We start from the raw sequence: 18,650 nt of genomic DNA, 5'->3' as shown, positions 1-18,650 counted from the left end.
GTGCCCAAGGAAGAAGCGTATATTAGCTGATAAAGGGCGTCTGTAATAATTCATCCAGTTAAAAATGTCCATTTATAACGAGTAACACTCCCATCCTCCACTGAGACAAATGTAAAAATGTGTTTGATGTGGGAAGCGTGCTTGATATGGCAAATACAATTAAAAGATTGACACAGACACTCAAAATTCCTTATACATATTTATTAATATGTAAGACGCAGTCGTATTTAAAAAAAGTAAATGCCACGTGGGCCATATCAAAAGACGTACTAGGAATTACAGAAAAACATTTGGCAGTACAAGTTGTTTTTCTCTACATCGTAGAGTATTAAACCACAGTTTCCCCACCTTTACCAGATTTCAACAAGTACAAATTCGACCTGTCAAGAATGATGACAATTAAGAGTTTAATTTAAGAGCATAATGTTGTTTAAAAAACGTTCTGATGAGAAATGACGTTTCTCCAGCAGACTAGATCCTTAACATTCAAGAAATACTTTAATTCCTTTGAATCATTCTGTTAAATATATTGTTTTTTAGAAACACGACTTTTCTTAAAAATAAGTTCTAGCTTCTTCTGCTGACGGTGATCCAGGTTTCGTCTTTAGGTGTGGACACCAGCTCGGATCGCACCTCCGTGACCTGTCCCTTCAGCTGGTGAAGCTTCAGCTGCCGCACCAACGTGCTGAGCAGGACAGTCGCGACAGTGTAGGCGAACCTGTCAGACGGACCAAACATGTGACGCCATTGAAGTACGCAAGACATGCAAACACAGAGAGTTCATCCTGATCATATCATCAAACTCTTACACCTAAAAACAGAACGTTCATTTCCTTTTTTTTCCAGCTCATTAGGCGTCTTGAAGAGTCTATAAAGTTTCGCACCGTGGGTCCAAAAGTACAATATTTCCCCCTGTCGATGTGAACAGAGCGTTCACATCATTAGCTCAGTCGATGCTCAGAGGGATAATAATGTTGTAGTTACCTGAGTTCTGGGCACGTTTGATTCCCTGAGAATCCGAGCAGACAGAAGCTCTTCCTGACTGATTCCTCCTCAAATCGATCGGGGTCGAACCTGAAGGATGACGCAGTAATCACCGTTAAGAAGTAGCACCACGCAGACGTCGGAGTTCAGGATTTGAAAGACGAGCCATTTATTTATGAATGAATTGATGAGCATGTGAAAGTGAAGGTTTGTGTAGAGAACCTGTACGGGGTGCTCCAGGTGTCACAATCCTGCAGGACGACCCCCAAAGCGTAGATGACCAAAGTCTGAAATAAGGCACAAAACTAGGATTTATTTTCATAACACTTTCTTTACCTCGTGCATTATTAATGTTCCTCTTCTCGAGGATTCTCCACAAGAAACTGTCTGGCTGTATTATACGCAGACAGGAAACCAGACACCTCTTTGGGGATGACATGTTGATCGACTTTGCCCTCCACTCCCTGAAGCCGAGCCGCGACGGGGGTCAGCATGGCAGTCCTCACCGTCTCGTTGAGGACCTGCTGGCAGTATCTTCCCAAGGACAGAAACGTGATAAGGTCAAGGTTATCCAGCTCCATGTGCGCCACGACGTATTGTTAAAACTATGACATTATTGTTATTACACACCAATCTGGCAAATCTGTGTACTCAAGTTTCACTTCATTTAGAGTAATGCCATTCTGAGATAGGAGCTGAGATCGTACCTGAGCTGAGGGATCTTGTCCAAGGAAATTGGGTCGGAACCCAAAACGTCGTCCAGCTCCTGGTACAGTTTGTCCTGAACGTCCTGCGAGGTGGACAGGAAGTGAAGCGCCCAGATACACACTGCCGAAACACAACGTCTTACATTTAAGACTCAGGGTTTCATGTGGAAAAAGAAGCGTTTTGAGGTTTGATTTAAGAAATAAACTTTATTCTGATTCTGAAACCATCTTTCGATGGTCGTCACTTACAGTTGGCAGTGATGACGCATCCGGCCAAAGTGAAAACCATACAGTCCTCCATGATCTGAGACAAATAATCATTTCAGTACATTTCTGGGAACCATTTCGATCTTTCAGTTGCATTTTGTGTTTTCCACCAGAGTCGGTAACGTCATCAGTATTCACCTGTCGTTCTGTGAGGCTGGACTGAAGCAGAGCGTCCACAAACGCTGTCTGTTTCCTCTGGGCTTTCCTCTCCTTCGCCACCGACAGCAGCACAGACTCCATCTCTGACAGAGCTGAAAACCCAGAGAGAGAACATTCTTGTTATTTTTTAAAACATTTCTGACATGAACATAAAGCTGCCCGACACTCACTGAGGTTACGAGTTAAAAACACTGCATTTTAAGCATCACTCTGGCTTTCCAGGCATTCACACAGCTTCCAAAAGTAACTCCAGCAGGTGCCAGCACACATAACAATCGTCCTTGGCAGAGAAATCAATAAAAGTCCCTCAAAACAACAGCGGCTGCTCACGGATATTACTGTATGGGCTGCTCGACACACAGAGGAGATCATGTCTCAGTCTCTGCAAACTTTCCCTCCTGTTTCTCTTCAGCCGAACAGAAGAAGCCCGCCGCTGCTCCCGCATGTCAACACACAGCAGGTGCACGAGTCCAAGACAAAGACTACACTCGATCGATTTGAAAAGAACGACAGACGGTTGTTTCCATAAATCCTTCCACTAGGGCTGAGTGATAATCAGACTTTATTTTCAATTACAAGTTCCACAAGGATGCTTTTGTTTTGTGTCGTGTTATAAAACAAGCGCACCCCGCCTTTCCTTTACAGTTTACAAGTTCAGTTCTACTAAAGCTGACCCCCCCCCCCCCACTCACCCTTTTCATAAGTTCCTTTTCTGCTGGAGCTTTTCTCCAGGGAGCCGTCCAAGTAACCTTTTCCGATTTCTGACCAAATCTGGCGAGTTGGAAGAAGAGAACAACAGAACTTTAGCAAACCAAACGACTAAACTTTCTAAACCTCATGGAGCTCAAATGTAAAGAGACATCGACACTAAAGTTTGACACCCACAGGAGCAGAGAAAAGGACTTTTGGTTTTGTACTGACCGCGTCGTGGTTCTTGCGGAAGGAGAGCACCTCGGAGTCGTCTCTGAAGCTCTCGCCCAGAGCCAGCTGGGTGATGGTCTTCATGGCCAGACCCAGCAGGTGGGCACACAGAGGGGTATGCTGAGAGTCCGGGGCAGACTTCCACTTTCCCACCAGCTCCTCCACCAGCTGCGTTAAAGAAAGTACATTTGGGGATAAGTCCACAGAGGTGAAGTGCTTCAGATCCCACAGTGAGTAGTGTGAATGTTTACCAGTTGTAAATACGTCTCATCACAAGTGATACAAACCTTGAGCACGAGAGGGAAGTTGTTCTTCAACGTGTTGTTGATGGCACTCTCGTACACCTTTTTCCTTATCACGCTCTCGGTGGCCCCGCCTCCCATTCCCGACTGGTAACCCAGCAATGACTTCAGCATCGTCTCAAAGGAGTCAGCTGAGAAGAGCAAGAGCATTAAGCATATTCCTTACCTTGACAACACAATTGTTAACATTAACAGACTTACTGGAGTGGTTGGGGTTAATGTGTTGCTGTAGCTGCTGCACAGAGCCCAGACTGACCACCGGCCGACCGCCGAACCAGAACGACGCCACAGACCCATACTGCTGATGCAGACTGACGAGGAACTCATGCAGACTGCCTCTGTTCACAATGTCCTGCAGGTTCCCATCCCTGAGAGCAGACAATCATCATGAGAGTATAAAGTTATTATCTATTTTAAATCTGAAAAACTGTTACACACACACGTTTTATGTTGAAGAGCATTCATCATATTGTTTTATTTTTTAGGATGTAATTGACTCATTGTATATAAACTTAACAACATCCTGTTACTGAATGAATGAAATGAAATCAGAGGTAAAGATCACAACTTACTTCTCATCTGTAGGGTTGAGACCTGGGATGCCAGAGGCCCTTCTGGATGACTGAAAACATGAATTTATTTATATGTATTTTTTAAACTATAGATCAATAATATAGTGTACTTATACAAATTACATATGTATTAATGTGTAATATAGGTTAGTTAGTATTCCTTTTCCAGTTACAGCTAGAATCCATCATGTTCTATTCATATGTATGGAATCCCATTGGAAAATAAGGCAATTTAATGCTTCCTCACTTACAGGCACACATACATTGTATAACACCATAACCATTGTCATCTGATCAATTCTTAAGGTTTTCGGGTAAAATCGGCATTCAAATAACGTACATGACAGCACTCATTTTCAAAAAGTTACTTAAACGTGCTCGTTACCGCCCACTGCGAATCCTTAAAATAGTATTTTATTAAATCAGGTTATTGATTAGTGTGTTGGATGTTCGCCGAAATGAGGAAACGACTGTAACTATTCGCTAAATATCTTAAATGTTGTTGTATCAGACGTTTCTGCTGGGTGGTAAGCAAAGGAACATTAAATCAACACTATTTTGTGTGGACGCTGGTGTAGCGGATAACGGACAGCTAACTAAAGCTAAATTCAAACTTGCACTGACTTACCGGGTACAAATAGAGAACAGCGCCGACCAAAATTATGACAAACGTGACAGCAAAGATGGCAAAGTCCAGCATGACTTCTCGTTTTTAATAGCACTATTTTACTAACTTCTCCTCATGAATTTGGAGATTTCCCACAAACTGATAACAGTCACCACGTCAACAGAAACTGTACGGGCTAGATTGCGTCTCGGTGTTCGACTACACGGTCTGATTAGCAGGCAGAGCAAACTAATCGATGTTAGAAGGAATCGATGGATGAGATCGATACTTAAAGGGATAAATAAACTTATTCTTAAATGTTTTAACATCTTGCTCATTTTATTATTGATATATAAAAAAATGTGCATTATTTTATGAACATGTTTTATTTGGATTCTTTACCTATTACAGATAATTAGATTTTGATATATCATAAATCATTATTCTCGCCAAATTCTAGATACATACGTGTAAGTTTACAAGTCAAAAGCCCCTTTTTATAGTTTTCTACAAAGATTTTTGAACTATTTGAGTATAAAGGCAGGTTTCCTCCAAAGTATGTATGTAAAAATATTCCCTTTTTCTTATTATTTATTTACTTACTTACTCTTATTTTAATTATTTTCTATGTATTTATTTTTCTTACCTATATAAATATTTGAGTACAGTGAGCCAATAAGTTTTACCTGGGTATTCCATAGGAGATAGAAATGTACTAACTCACCTCATCTATCAACAGGCGTTATGTATAATAAGCACCTAATACCATTAGAATTTAATAAAGAGGCGTTGTTGGATAAATATTTATAAAGACACAAGCACATTCACATTTCAAAAAATAATCTACAACACATTCAGAGTTCACAAAAATATGTGCAAAATGACGACAAAGCTGTCAGAGCAGATGTACAGAATTATATTTTCTCAGGCGGTCATTTCTGATTTGTCCTCTGGCTTGTGAGGCTCAATCCTCATGGCGTACAGATAATCTGAGGAAGAAGGACAAGATGATCACAAAACAAAACTTCTTTCTTTTGTTTGAATGTTTGAAGAAAGGGCTTAAGGTATTCAACACAGATATTCTCTCTCACCGTGAGTATAGTCCTGTTTCCGGTCGGGTGGCGATGAAGATCCAGGCCAGCCCCACCAGCAGAGACACCACCAGGTTGACTGTCACCCATGGGTGGAGAATCTGGTGCTCCAACCCCGGTGGCCTAGAGAAGAACAAGTACAGTGTCATGCATCATATCCAGTCTTCACAGTAAGATAGGAACATAAAATGCACACTCACCATAAAGTTGTGTTGGCGGCTGGGTACAGGTTGATCCGATCACTGGTCATCTGCTGGCTCAGAGAGAGCACCAGCGCTGAGAAGTACACTGGACCCACCAGACAAATATACAAAGAGTGGGAATTAAACAGTTTGTTTGAGAGCATCGTTAACCCCGCGTTAAAGGGTCAGACATTCAGTCGTGTGGACTCACAGAACGAGGCGAGCGCGACGGGGTTCAGTGTGATGAACTGATGCAGAGCCTCGGAGCCTTTGGCCAGGTTCACTCTGAGAACACAAGAGTTCATCTTTTTCAGCTGCATTCATCGTCATGCATTTACACACAAATACCAAGCAGCTTCACTGTAACGGGGGATTCAAGCACGTTTGTATTCCACGTCAAGGATGAGACGCGTTGTTGACATATAAGAGCTTCACCTGTCGAAGGCGGCCACGGTGCTGATGGCCAGCAGCATGTAGAGCAGAGACTGGGAGGGGTACGCCAGGCTGTGGTACTGCTCCAGCAGGTTGGACAGAGTGGTGAGGTGCTGCCCGGCTAACATGTACACCACCACGATGTTCCACATGGCGTAGCCCGCCAGGAAGCCGTGACAATACAGACCGAACACCCTGCAACGCAGACAGAGGAGAGGAGACATGCAGGGAGGAGGAGCACACATTTATTATTATCGCAGAAATACAATATTGTGAATTAAAATTCAACACTGTTATAACTTTGCTGCACATTTCACATGTTTGTCTTGTACACCTGAAGCCGTCGTGCACTCTCATAGAAACGTCTCTGGTGGTCCAGAGCGGCTGAATGTGCTGGAAGTCTGTCACGTGATCCGTCTGGACGCTGGTCTTCCTCCAGTCTGAGCGCTCAGCAGCCTGGAAACGCTCTGCAGGTGAACACACACACAACAATGAACACTTGTTTTGCTATTTAACAGCCGCGAACACGTCTTCTTCTTTCGTTACTCACTGTTCCGCTCCACAAACACTTTCCCCACCAGCTGGCTCTGACCCTGCGGGGCCGAGAACAGGGAATGCTGGGGGATAGGAGGCGGAGTGTCGGTGATGATGTCGTCCTCTTCTACGTCCAGCTCATCGGGAAGCTGCGATTCAACGGCTCTTGACTTCCTGAAATCACAAGTGGAAAAACAAAATATAAAATAAAATAAGCTCTAAATAGTATATAACTCAAAGGAGAATGAAAGCAGGACACTAAAGGTTAACTTGTTCTTACCTTCTCTTTCTGTTTCTTTTGACCACTTCTTCTCCATCAGTCGTCTGATCTGCTGCCTCTCCGTTCACCAGGTCGGCTTGGTCATCGTCAAGATCTGAACCCATGAATGTACACTTTAAATGTAATATTTTTAAGAGTGTTAGTTAGTAGAACTACAAAGAATAATTTACAGGCCAACTTATGTTCTCAGTTTTCACCTATAGTGGCGGTTTTCTTTTTCTTCTTCCTCCTCTGCGGGGGAGCGTCCGTCATGGTCTCGAGGGGAAGCTGTTCTCCAATCCCAGATTCCCTCCGGCTGTCCAGGCCTCCCATCTCCATCCCATGATCTAAACAGGAAACATCATGGTGTGTTACTGGTAAAAAGCACGACTTTAAATAGCAAGCGAGTCTCAGATTTAGTGAGACAGACATGTTGTGTTGCAGCTCATGGGAACTATTTTTATTCCCTTTTTGCAACAAAAACAAGCAACGAACTTGATTTTCTGTCACGATCTCATCATCAAGTTGCTAAACTTTAAGGTGAACTAGCCCTTTAAATGCAGGTAAGTGAAAAGTTTAAGGTTTGTGTGCAGATGTGCGTTTATGTGTCACGTACCGTCAGTATCATCCACTCCATCCGTCTCTCTCTTCACCCTCTTCTTCTTATGTTTCAGTGCGGGTACTTCTCCTGCACAACAGAGGAAACACATAAAGAAACTGTTCTCCCAAATCTCCCATAATGTCTATTTTTAACTCCTGACTCACCAGCTGCGTCTTGACTTTATGTTTCCACACGTCCGACAAAAGAGAGAAGAAGAAGAAGAAGAAGAAGAAGAAGAAGAAGAAGAAGAAGAAGAAGAAGAAGAAGTTTGGTTGTTAAGTGACTGAATAATACTGCAGATTAATATGTCACAGCACATATTTCCCTACCTCTGTATTGAGGGAAGTGATCGTTGTCCGCGCTTAAGAGACAAAAAGAAACACAAAGAACAAAAGTGACTTCTCTATTTTATAAATAACTTCAATCGAACAAATCTTATTTTGAACTGAACTTTATGCATCCAGGACACGATTCATTCAAACTTTATTAGCGCATAGATGTCATTTTAATGCCTGCTTTCCGCTGACAATGATGTATTATATAAAGTTCTTGTCGGTCATTATCATCTTGTAAAGCACTTTGTAACTTTGGAGAGTACTTTATTTATTTTTGTTTCTTAAACCTTTTCAAGCGCTGAAGATGTTTAAGCCTTCTTAAGCCTGTTTAGTGAACACCTTGGTCCTCCTGTTTTCCCTCCTGGTCCGTGCAAAAGTGGAAAAATAAGTTTCAACCTGTTTTCTGGTACTTTTATTTAAAAGGAAAAAGCAGGATTATATTAAATTCTGTTCAAAATCTTTAGAAGTTGACCTATTACACAAACAACCATTACAAATCTGACCATTAGCGGGAAGTAAAATAGGGTTAAGAAGGTCCCGTAGCGTTAACACATTAACACATTAAGCTCAGTTTAGACAAACGATGTGTGAGCTGTTCAGAGATTCTCAGTTATAGCTATATAGTTATATACAGTTATATAGTTATAAGTTAGATAACGACAAACCAAAAACACCTTACCATCGTCTTTGTGGCCATTCCAGCCAAGAATCAAGTACGAGTGGAGCGACACATAATATCCTGGCCGGCAGTTAAATCCTCAGCTAAATCTGTGTTCATACATCCGCCAGGACGGAGGATTATTCAGGGCGGAGGTCAGACGACTCAAATCTTTTCAGAATCTTGTGTGCGGGTGAGTGAAACGTCCAGGAAGGAATCTGGTTTTGATGATGCTTGTTATAAACACCAACAGAGTAAACTCTGCTTTATTTTTAGTCCCTACATACACGTGGACAACTTTTTTTTTTATAAATACTTGTCAGGTTTTGTTAGGTGACTATTACCGTAAAAAAATAATTATTTCTTTAGGTGAGACGTGACTTTAGTCAGATCTTCCAGCCCTACTTTGCATATATATATATATATATATATATATATATATATATATATATATATATATATATAAATAAATAAATAAATCGAGGAAGTCATTTGTCTTAAGTCTTAAGTTTTCAAATGCCTGCCTGGCTTCGTCAATAAATGTTTTGTGTATTAGTTTTAAATGTGTTTTCATTGCCTTTTCTTCACATTTTTAAGGCTGCAATCAGTTAATCTATCGACAACATTTTTAATAAACAAATTAATTGTTTATGCTTTCAAATATCAGAAAACTGAAAATCCAAAGACATTAAATTTTCACTACTAAAACAGATAAAAGCAGTGAAGTTGAAATCCAAAAAGTGTTGAAATTTAGTAGTTTAAATTGCAAAAAAACAGATAAAACGAACGTTACCAAATATGTGACGCTTAGTTTCACAGATTTAAAATAATTATTAATTGGGTAGATCGGATTGTTTACTTCCGGTAATTCCCATTGTTTACTTCCGGTGACTTGCAATAGGACGTAAAGGAGGCAATTATTGTAACATTAAATTAACATTAAACGAGCATAATGCACTGCAAAGGAAATGAGGTTAAACTAATAACACCTGCAGTTATATGACTAACCTGTGGAAGAGGCGGGAGCTCCCTGGGTCGCATTTTCTGTAGTGGAAAAACGTAAATTATTAGCAATATTTACAAGTATGCTAACTAGCATAACATAAAAGTGGTCCCAATTATAAATGTAACTTATTACTGTACTGTCTGAATTTATTAGCGTACAGCTTTAGTTTACACAAAAAGTATTGTTTTATACAGAAAAACACAAAACAGCATTTAATTTTAGTAAAAATCTGTAAAATCTGCCACTTCAACGGCAGGAGTTCATGTCAGTTAGGGAAATAAATTACCGTTAGAGCTCCCGTATCCATACTAAGCAATTTCTCCGGAAAAAAGCGCCTTTAAATATTAATCCAGTTAAATCATCTTTGGTTGTTAGGAATATTTAACGGCTGCAGCCGTTTAAAAATGCGCAAACAGCTTCTTATTGATTATTTACTTTGTTTATGCTCTGCATGTGGAGAGAGCCGTTACCCGGATGCATATATGCGTGGCACACAAAAGCAACTTCCTGTATCTTCAAAATAAAAGCTCACATACAAAGCAACAAAACATGAATAAACTACGAAAATGAATATATTACTATCAGAAGTGGTTTATTAATGTCACAAAAAAGGTACAAACGTTAAAATATCATACTTTTGTATATTATCACATTAGTTTAATTAAATAAGGACACAAAGTGTAATTATTGTGTCAAACACAGCGTCTTTTAATGTTTAGTAAATCTTTTTTGGCATGCAGTGACATATTTTAGGCTATACCACCAAATAAATGACACAATTCCAAATGTAAAACAAAACATATACCAATAAACCACTTTTCTTTCTAATATGTAAACATTAAATGGAAAAATATCACATTCTTTATTGCAGGTCTGTGTAAAAGAGCGGGGAGCAGGGCAAGAAAGAAACCGATAACAATAATCATAATAACACTCAGAGAGAGATATGGCCTCGATGTTCTGCTCAATTTAGAAAATCTGTCATTTGTGTTGCTCCCAAAAGCAGAGACAAAGATGCACTTAAGTTGTTTTAACTACTAGTTAATAATTCCAGGGATTTCTTTGAGCTCCAGCTCCATCTTTATCGTTTATCGTTTATCGTTTATCGTTTAAGAAGCACACAAGTAACAACAATACCCTACTCCCCTAAATCATGAACATTGATTTACATGTTAAGATTGTACAGTGAGGAATCTGTAAAAATAAAGATAAAAATTGCTGCCATGATAATAGGGATCACATTTCTCGTGTCCCCTTCGCCTCCACCTCCATCCTCCGCCCTCTCTTACGTGGTGATGGGTCGTATCCAGCTGGCCGGGACCCACTGAGGCTCGTCCTGCGCCTTCCTCACCGCCGTCAGCATCTGGACGCAGGAGTCCTGCAGCTCATCGTTGACGATCACGAGGTCAAAGAACTGACAGAAGTGAGACTCGATCTTCCGGGCGGCTTCTTCAATCTCCTGGAAGTCTTCATCCTGTTGGAGACAAAGGAATATAAATCCAATGGGACTGACGTAAAGTTTATCAAAACTAAAGGATAGACATTCCCTGTAAATCATTAAATCTGGGGTTTACTTTGAACGGTCGGTTGACGTAGTAGTTGGTGGTGATGTACGAGTCCTGTCTGGTCTCCTTGAGGCGCTCCTGTGGCGGAGGCTTCACGTAGATGATGTAAGCCTTCAGCTCGTGGGTCCTCACTGCCTGAATGGCCTTAATGAGAAATAAAACATTCTAATTAAAGTTCAAGTGACTGGAAGCACAAAGAAAACCAAAGAGGACGATAAAGTTGGGATTACGTTTGGCTCGATGTCCATGACGCAGATCTTTCCGCTGTTTAAAACGTCCCTCACAGACTCGACGCTGGTGCCGTACAGACTCCCTTTGTACTCCCCGTACTCCAGAAACCTGCAGGACACCATTTATAATCAAACATATCAGCACTTAAACATGAATACAGTGACAGTGGGTGTAAAACGTTCACAGTTTGCACAGAGTTGAGTGACACCTTCACTCTGCACTACATTCATTGATTATCAGAGACAGTTGTACCTGTTGTTATAAATCATGTGGTCGAACAATTCTCTGCTGATGAAGTTATATTCTCTGCCAGCCTCCTCGTATCCTCTGGGTGCTCTTGTGGTGTCTGGTGAAGCACAAAGGAATCATTTAATCATCATCATCATACAAAGAGCTCCCAGAAACAATCTTTCAGGGTTTTAAATGTGCTGTAATAAAGATGTGGGTCATTTTAGTTGATGTAAGTTTGTACGTACGAGGTAAAGCTCCCTGGAAGATGTTGGGGTTAATGTCAATCAAGCGCCTCCGAAGTTCATTCACACCCACACCGGACGCCCCTGAGAGAACAAGAACAACTTCACAGTAACCTTACATTTAAATCGCATCCAATTTGCACTTTGAATGATTTCTTTGTGTGATTTGTGTGAACAGGAACTGTTGCATATTACACCTTCAGACGCAGCATTAAGACGTCTTACTGTACCTAAGAGGACGATGAGGCGGTGTGCGTCCTGTGGGTGGCGCTGGTAGCGCACCACCTCCTCGTAGGGGCTGTTGAGGGCGCTGAAGCAGCTGCTGGGGCAGCGGATGTGGCAGGACGGCTGGGTGGTGCTGTGACTCCGCCGCCGACACAGACGCATGCTGCGCCTGAAGCCCACTGAGAGGAAATCAAAGTGAATGAGAAATGATCCCTGAGATGTTCAGCCCTCATGCAAACCCTTATATATAGAACATAACTGAGATGAATAGAGACTTACCGAGGTAGATCCCTTCAGCGTTGCTGCAGAAATGATCCTCATCTGGGCGAAGAGAAGCAGAGAGGAACATGGAGGTGAGGAAGGGTTCAAATAAAGAAATAGATTTTACAGGAAAATATAAAATAAATTAAAGATGCACGGCAGCAATTTAGATTTTCAATAAAGTTGAGGGCTAAAACAAAGCAAAGGTTGGAAGTGAAGCAACGACTACAATTCCCATAATGCATTTCACCAAGTTCGTTTTTTCTAAAAGTCTGTATTCTCCAAGTTTCTCCACACATTGATTAGTAATTGTTAATTTGTTGGACTATTTGAATGTATGCTCTCTGCATGTATGTATTTGTCACCTTCTCTGAGCTCCTCTGACATTTCCCCCGTCACACAGCCGGAGAGTTTGTAAAAGAAACAATAACAAATGTTTCAGATGAAGGACGAGACACAGAGTGAAACCGAATTCAAAGTCTAAACGGGATGAAACAACAAAGACTTACCTACCAGATTCAAACGCCTCCTCGTCTGACAGAAATGAAACGACACACAGGAGGAAGTGAATCACAAAGAAGACGTGCAGTAAGTTAGCGTGTAAAAGATGTGAGTGGAGATTTACCTGCTTCGACACATTTGTCATCGATGGCCATCATGTCTTCCTCTGTGGGCGAACGATGAAACGTTATATTTGCAGAAGAAGATATACACCGTTTAGTTTTAAAGGTGTGATGTCCTTACCTTCCTCTACAGTGCTCACTTCAGTAAGCGTGGAGGAAAGCACAGAGAACATGTGAAACCAGAGGCCGAACATGTTAAGACGTTTACATAAAGTCTGAGAGACGTTCGAGGAGCTTACAGGTGTGTAAGCAGGCATGTGGCTGATAAGGCTGAGACCACCAGAAGTCCCTCTGCTTCCTGTCACAACAAGCACACGTGTGGTTAAAAAGATGATCACACACACCTTTATAAATACTTCACATCAGCTGTCAAGTCCGAACGCTGCAGCTGAACAACTTTATGAGTCTAGAACATTTCAGAAGATGCTGGAAAACCCCCCCACTGCTGTGCAGCAGAATAAGACAACCGACCGCTTCAGCAGGTTGGTGGAGGGGATGAGGCCGGCGCAGGCCGTGTTGCTGGGCAGTTTCTTGGCCTGCCACCAGAGGGCGTCCGTCTGGTCCACAATCTCCAGCACGTCACCTTTCCTGAAGCTCATACCTGCGTCGGCGCAGGGGATGGAAGGGTCCTGCTGGGGGCTGTAGTCGGCCATGGCGCGCACGTACAGCTAAAGAGACGTCAGTTTAATAAGTTGACATGAAGGCGATTTCATGTGCGTGTAGATGAGGATTTACCATCGTCTGGTTGTGGACCGGCCTCTCTGTGATGGGAATGACCTTGAACATGATGGTGCCCTGTGACCTCACTTGCTGATTGGTTGAAAAGAAACAAAATTAATTAATTAGCAGATATTAATGAATCCTATTCACTGTGGAGCATGCATCTGGTTTAAGATGCTTGAAAATAGTAAAAAGTACAATGTTGATGGTGTTACGCTCTGGTTTGAATGATTTAATGTGGACATCTTTGTCCATTAGGGTCTGACTGTGTGTATTTTGGCTACTGTGTGCGCTCTTATTGCTCCCAATTTGACGTACCACAACTTGGATGACTTGCTCAGGTTCCATCCCATCCACAGGAAAACCATTCACCTCTATGATCCTGTCCCCTGCATGGAGCAGACCTACACACACACACACACACATTACATTAGGGTCAACTACTTTTCATATAATAACGATACTAATCGGGGATCTATGCAGTAAATTAGGGACACTACGCTTGAGAGAAAAGGCTCACCACTTCGATCAGCCAGCCCTCCATGAATCACCCGAGCGACAAAAATCTCCCCCGTGGTCTCGTTTCTCTTTATCGTCGCTCCCTGGAACAGAAGAGATGAAGACAGAGAATAAAGGAAGCTGCTGTGGAGTAGAGCGTGGAGTCTGCAGGAAGCTGTGACAGGATGGAAAGACGGGAAGGTTTGAATCGAGACACAAATGAATCCTGATGAAGTTCCTGAAATGAGAAGAAAGCAGCCGTATGTGCAGAATCCAGAATGAGTGAGGATGGTGAGATACCAGAAGAAAGCAGGAGTGGAAACATGAAGGATGAAATGCTCCACAGCACGATGGAAGAACGACAAATGGCTCAAAACGTAAAGTAATAAATGTTGGCTACCACGTGCTCGTCTGCAGATCAACCACTCTGTGGAGACGGCTTGAAAGGACCCAAGAAGTCCACTGTTTGGACACTCTTCGGCGTCTCTCATGTCGCCTTCTTCCTCCTCTTCTTCCTCTGGTTTGAGCAACCTCCCTTCACAGTCTTCTTGGGCTCTTCCAGCCGGCCGTTGGTCAGAAGGTGCTTGGACACCTTAAGCTCAGCGTGCTTCCTCTGCGGTGAAGGAGCGCTCTTGGTTTTCAGGGTAGTTCTGGGCGACCCACTGAGACAGCTGGTCCCCTGGGAGGTGCAGGGAGCGTCCAGGGAGCTGTTGAGGGAGCTGGAGGAGGAGGAAGGAAGTGAGGGGAATGAACATCTGGATTGGTGCGTCAGGGATGGACGCTGCACTCCGCTCTTCTTGGGAGTGCTGTCCTGCTCAGCAGGTTTCCCCGAGGTGTTGATCTCAGTCCTGGTGGGGGCGAGGAGCGTCTGCAGCCGGTCCACCACCTGAGTGAGAAGAGCCAAGGCCTGCGAGTTGTCCTGCACCGTCTCCGACATGCGCTCAGTCGCGGCGGCCATCTTCTCCCCGAGGAGCTTGATGTCTTTGGTGCTGCTCTCCATGGAGCAGGCGGCCAGCTGTACCGTCGTCCTCAGCTCGTCCAGACTCTCCTGCTTGGCGAGCTCCACGGGGGGCAAATCAACCAAACGGCGAGGGCGCATGGGGCTCGGGGGGGCAGTGCGGATGCGAGGGCTTTGGTTGCGAAGCCTGGGAGGCAGGCCTTGCTGGAGGTAGCCGTGTGCGTTGGAGTAGTAGGGTACGGTGAGACACGGGGGAGACAAAGTCCACCGCCGCGCTGTGGGAAGCGGGGACGTGGTGTTGCTGGACTCTCCTGCTTCATCTTCACTGTCCAGCTCTTCGATGATGTTGTCTCCAACGCAAGAACAGACATTATTAATCCATGAAAACAGGGCTGCACAATGAGGGAAGTATGGGAACATGATATTAAAGTGTTTCCTACTCTCTCCTGCTCATTGATATTGTGCAGCCCTACTGAACACAACAGCTGTGATGGAGGATGGAGGATGGAAGAAGACGGATGGCGGATGATGAAACTTTTCTTACCGATCAGAAGGGAGCTGTAGACCGACGGCGCAGAGCGGTGCAGACTTTGCTCCCAGAGCAGGTCTGAGTAACAAACTCTGCACCGGCTCACCGGCTCGCTACAGCTCATCTGACAGTTACTCATCGGCTTATAGCGACGTGGAGGGTACGGCTGAGCCTGCCGCTGCGTGACACAGCGCCTCAGTTGGTGGGTAGCTGCCTCTGCGAACGCTACACAACGACGAGTCCGCGATGTTCAGGCTCCCAGCTGCAGGCCCCCGCACCCCGAGCGCACCTCTGTGCAGCCTCTGCTGGGTCAGGCGCCGCAGGGTCTGCCAGTGGCTGCGGATCCCCCCTCTGGAGAGTTTTGCGCATGGGGAGGACGCACTGGGACGCCCGAATCTCTGGTGGTCGCGGAGCTGTGAGACAACAGAGTCACTCAAAGGTAGACGGAGATGAAGAACTTTCCATAGATAATAAATCCAAACTAATTAGTTTTACTTTTAAAACCCTCCCTTCAGTGGTTTCTGCTGTTCTGCAGCATCGACAGACAATTACTCAAATGAGAGATTATAAAATTCAAACATCTGGTCTGCAGTCAGCTGATTTATATTTGGCACTAAAAGAAGCCAAATATTAAAATATCCACGAGCATCTGCTTCCATTGTCCAGTTTACATGCTGACATGTGTGAACGGTTACAGACACAAGCTTTGTATTTGTACCTACGTTGAGACTTCTGCATCCACCCAAACCCTAAGGGAGATGGAGGATCCATCTGTCACATACTGAACATTATAACCCCCCCCACAAACTACAGGAAACAGTTTAATACAACAGTCCTGCAATAAATTACTTCCTGGTTTGAAAACAGAGAAGTTTTCCTGATCCCACAACTTAAACGAGGGTGTCGACCCACAGGTCAGATACCTTAACGCAGGGTCCCTTTTTAATGCTACTCGACCAATTTGACATATAATTATATATATATTTATTGTAAATTATTCAAAATAATTTGATGTTACAAATTATTTTAAGATTTAATAATACAACGTCAAAAAAATGAGCATTTTTAAGACTTTTGAAAGATGGATTTAAGACATTTTAATACCAATTAAAGCCTTATAAACACTTTCTAAGGATCCTGTAGTTACTCATAAGTAACGAGGAGGCTTTAGCTGTGTCGCTCACCAGCGGCTGTTTGTTCTTCACCAGGCAGACGATCCTGGTGGCCTCCTCCTCATCCGGCAGGTCGTCTGGCATCGGTGGCAGCACCGGCTCATAGTCCTTCTGGGCCACCGTATCATGAGCTGAGAGCAGAGCCTGCACAAGAGGAAGATGCATTTATTTTTTGTCTTTGTTCATGTATATTTAGTCAACTAACAAAGTATAAAGTCTTCTCACCTGCAGGTGTGGCTGTCTCAGGATGCGGTAGAGCTCTTTGGCCTCCTCAGAGCAGCCCGGCAGCGCTCTGATGTCGATCAGCAACTACACAGACATCAAAGCACATACAAACCATTTAAAAAAAACAAACAAGCGAGCAATGCATTTTTAATAAAACACAATCTGAAGCGTCACCTGAAGAGAAAGTCCTGAAGCGTAGTCCAGAGCTGGAGCTGGGGAACCTCTCAGGAACCTCTGGAGACACTCATACACCTGAAAACAAAGGTACAAATCCTCAAATAATGTTCTTTCTTTTCTCCTTGCTTGTACATCCAAAATAAATAATAGAATACTGAAACTGATGTTTTGCACGGAGACGTCATTAAAGAATAAAATAAATGTTTAAATGTTTCCAGACCTTGATCAGCGACTGCAGCCAGGGGGCGTTCAGCAGACAGTGGAGGACCTCCGCTCCGTCAATGTCCTGATTCACCGACTGCCTCACCTCCTCAATCACATCAGTCAGGATCTGACGCAGGCCTGCAACACACACACACACACACACACACACACACACACACACACACACACACACAGGCGGATTATTAATAAACAGAAAGCTGAAGCAGTATATAAACGTGGTAAAAAGGTACCAGTGGAGTCTCCTACTGACCGTGTTCTCCTAGTTCACAGTGGGGGGTTAACACCTGAGCCGCCACCGCCTGCCTCATGGTCACTGGACCCCCGACCTTTGACCTCCAACCGCCTGCCGCTTACAAAAACCTGGAAAACCTGGGAACGTGAAGGAAACACATCAAGCGGTGACTTTAGTCTGTGTGTGTGTGTGTGTGTGTGTGTGTGTGTGTGTGTGTGTGTGTGTGTGTGTGTGTGTGTGTGTGTCTCTGAATGCCACTCATTGTTCTCTTTGCTTGTATTGCAAACGTTTCCAACAGCGAAGATGACATCCCAAACTATGAGCGCAGATTATTGATGATTTGACGAAGAATTGCAGCGGCGAGAAGTCGAGGCTGGTGCAAGAGGATGCCGGTGGGGACCAGAAGCTTACGCGCAATGCATTGTGGTACATGTAGGCTCAACTTCCTCCGTCAATATAGCACGCTTGGTTGATTTATTTGCCTTACATTTTAACTGCTTTATTTATTATTAAGATTCTTATCGGACTACAAGATATGTCAGCGAGATGAGCGAACAGAATCTGCTTTTACTTTTATTTTATTTACCAAGAGACTTTGAGGCTCCTTCAGTTTCCCACCCGTTTAATAATCCAGCCGTGAGCGTGCCGTGGGACCAGGTAGGGAGGTGCAGCTACAACTTCATTAGTGGTTAGCGTGAACGGGGTCAGGGGTTAATGGCGCGCTTCACCGCAGCTCGTGTAAGAGCAACGAGGATGCAGAGATGTGTAGACCCTAATCTCTGGCTGCTGAGCAAACACCCGTATGTAGGTAATAATTCAGCTGTGATGTTAATTTGACATTACTGCGGACACTGTGACATAAACTCTTAATATTCAGATTGTACCACCTCCATATACATCATCACGTGATGAATTCAAA

General features: G+C 43.5%; 3 protein-coding genes across 3 annotated transcripts; all 3 read right to left on the bottom strand.

Annotated features, from left to right (window-relative positions):
* Positions 1-186: 186 nt before the first annotated feature.
* cyp20a1 (cytochrome P450, family 20, subfamily A, polypeptide 1) lies at positions 187-4,773 on the bottom strand. The gene is made up of 13 exons (XM_029449141.1): positions 4,541-4,773; positions 3,913-3,962; positions 3,542-3,708; positions 3,326-3,471; positions 3,039-3,206; positions 2,810-2,888; positions 2,097-2,209; positions 1,941-1,995; positions 1,692-1,812; positions 1,407-1,518; positions 1,207-1,271; positions 985-1,074; positions 187-718 (listed from the first exon to the last, which is right to left on the bottom strand). Exons 1-13 carry the CDS (start codon positions 4,610-4,612, stop codon positions 568-570), a joined length of 1,389 nt encoding a protein of 462 aa, XP_029305001.1. The 5' UTR covers positions 4,613-4,773; the 3' UTR covers positions 187-567.
* A 535-nt stretch (positions 4,774-5,308) lies between these two features.
* Positions 5,309-10,100, bottom strand: LOC115019535 (transmembrane protein 237B-like). Its single transcript, XM_029449096.1, has 14 exons — positions 9,904-10,100; positions 9,620-9,655; positions 7,948-7,979; positions 7,783-7,796; positions 7,634-7,705; positions 7,236-7,364; positions 7,039-7,132; positions 6,775-6,932; positions 6,559-6,691; positions 6,228-6,419; positions 6,004-6,077; positions 5,811-5,898; positions 5,611-5,733; positions 5,309-5,508 (listed from the first exon to the last, which is right to left on the bottom strand). The coding sequence occupies exons 1-14, from the start codon at positions 9,922-9,924 to the stop codon at positions 5,484-5,486; spliced, it is 1,191 nt and encodes a 396-aa protein (XP_029304956.1). The 5' UTR covers positions 9,925-10,100; the 3' UTR covers positions 5,309-5,483.
* A 196-nt stretch (positions 10,101-10,296) lies between these two features.
* mpp4b (MAGUK p55 scaffold protein 4b) lies at positions 10,297-17,866 on the bottom strand. The gene is made up of 21 exons (XM_029449097.1): positions 17,750-17,866; positions 17,495-17,616; positions 17,272-17,349; positions 17,098-17,181; positions 16,885-17,016; positions 14,236-14,317; positions 14,034-14,119; positions 13,731-13,805; positions 13,467-13,663; positions 13,235-13,293; positions 13,117-13,134; positions 12,998-13,039; positions 12,886-12,906; positions 12,738-12,752; positions 12,391-12,432; positions 12,117-12,290; positions 11,890-11,970; positions 11,666-11,759; positions 11,413-11,521; positions 11,192-11,326; positions 10,297-11,091 (listed from the first exon to the last, which is right to left on the bottom strand). Exons 1-21 carry the CDS (start codon positions 17,805-17,807, stop codon positions 10,903-10,905), a joined length of 1,893 nt encoding a protein of 630 aa, XP_029304957.1. The 5' UTR covers positions 17,808-17,866; the 3' UTR covers positions 10,297-10,902.
* Between the last annotated feature and the right edge of the window lie 784 nt (positions 17,867-18,650).

This window comes from Cottoperca gobio, chromosome 2 (genome assembly GCF_900634415.1).
Source record: "Cottoperca gobio chromosome 2, fCotGob3.1, whole genome shotgun sequence".
Classification (NCBI taxonomy): domain Eukaryota; kingdom Metazoa; phylum Chordata; class Actinopteri; order Perciformes; family Bovichtidae; genus Cottoperca; species Cottoperca gobio.
Note: the sequence above shows the minus strand (reverse complement) of the source record. Positions and strands in the feature narration are given on the sequence as shown.

What these genes read in the sequence shown, in the direction of transcription:
- mpp4b (XM_029449097.1), bottom strand. Translation starts at nt 17,807, where the DNA reads ATGAGGCAGGCGGTGGCGGCTCAGGTGTTAACCCCCCACTGTGAACTA. An exon ending in TCCACCAACCTGCTGAAGCG is followed by an intron (nt 13,294 to 13,466) that starts GTCGGTTGTCTT and finishes TTGTTGTGACAG; the next exon opens with GAAGCAGAGGGACTTCTGGT. An exon ending in CCGCCTCATCGTCCTCTTAG is followed by an intron (nt 11,971 to 12,116) that starts GTACAGTAAGAC and finishes TTGTTCTCTCAG; the next exon opens with GGGCGTCCGGTGTGGGTGTG.
- LOC115019535 (XM_029449096.1), bottom strand. Translation starts at nt 9,924, where the DNA reads ATGGATACGGGAGCTCTAACG. An exon ending in TGGAGTGGATGATACTGACG is followed by an intron (nt 7,365 to 7,633) that starts GTACGTGACACA and finishes TTTCCTGTTTAG; the next exon opens with ATCATGGGATGGAGATGGGA. An exon ending in GAAACAGGACTATACTCACG is followed by an intron (nt 5,509 to 5,610) that starts GTGAGAGAGAAT and finishes CTTCTTCCTCAG; the next exon opens with ATTATCTGTACGCCATGAGG.
- cyp20a1 (XM_029449141.1), bottom strand. Translation starts at nt 4,612, where the DNA reads ATGCTGGACTTTGCCATCTTTGCTGTCACGTTTGTCATAATTTTGGTC. An exon ending in CATTAACCCCAACCACTCCA is followed by an intron (nt 3,472 to 3,541) that starts GTAAGTCTGTTA and finishes TGCTCTTCTCAG; the next exon opens with CTGACTCCTTTGAGACGATG. An exon ending in ACTTCCCTCTCGTGCTCAAG is followed by an intron (nt 3,207 to 3,325) that starts GTTTGTATCACT and finishes TCTTTAACGCAG; the next exon opens with CTGGTGGAGGAGCTGGTGGG.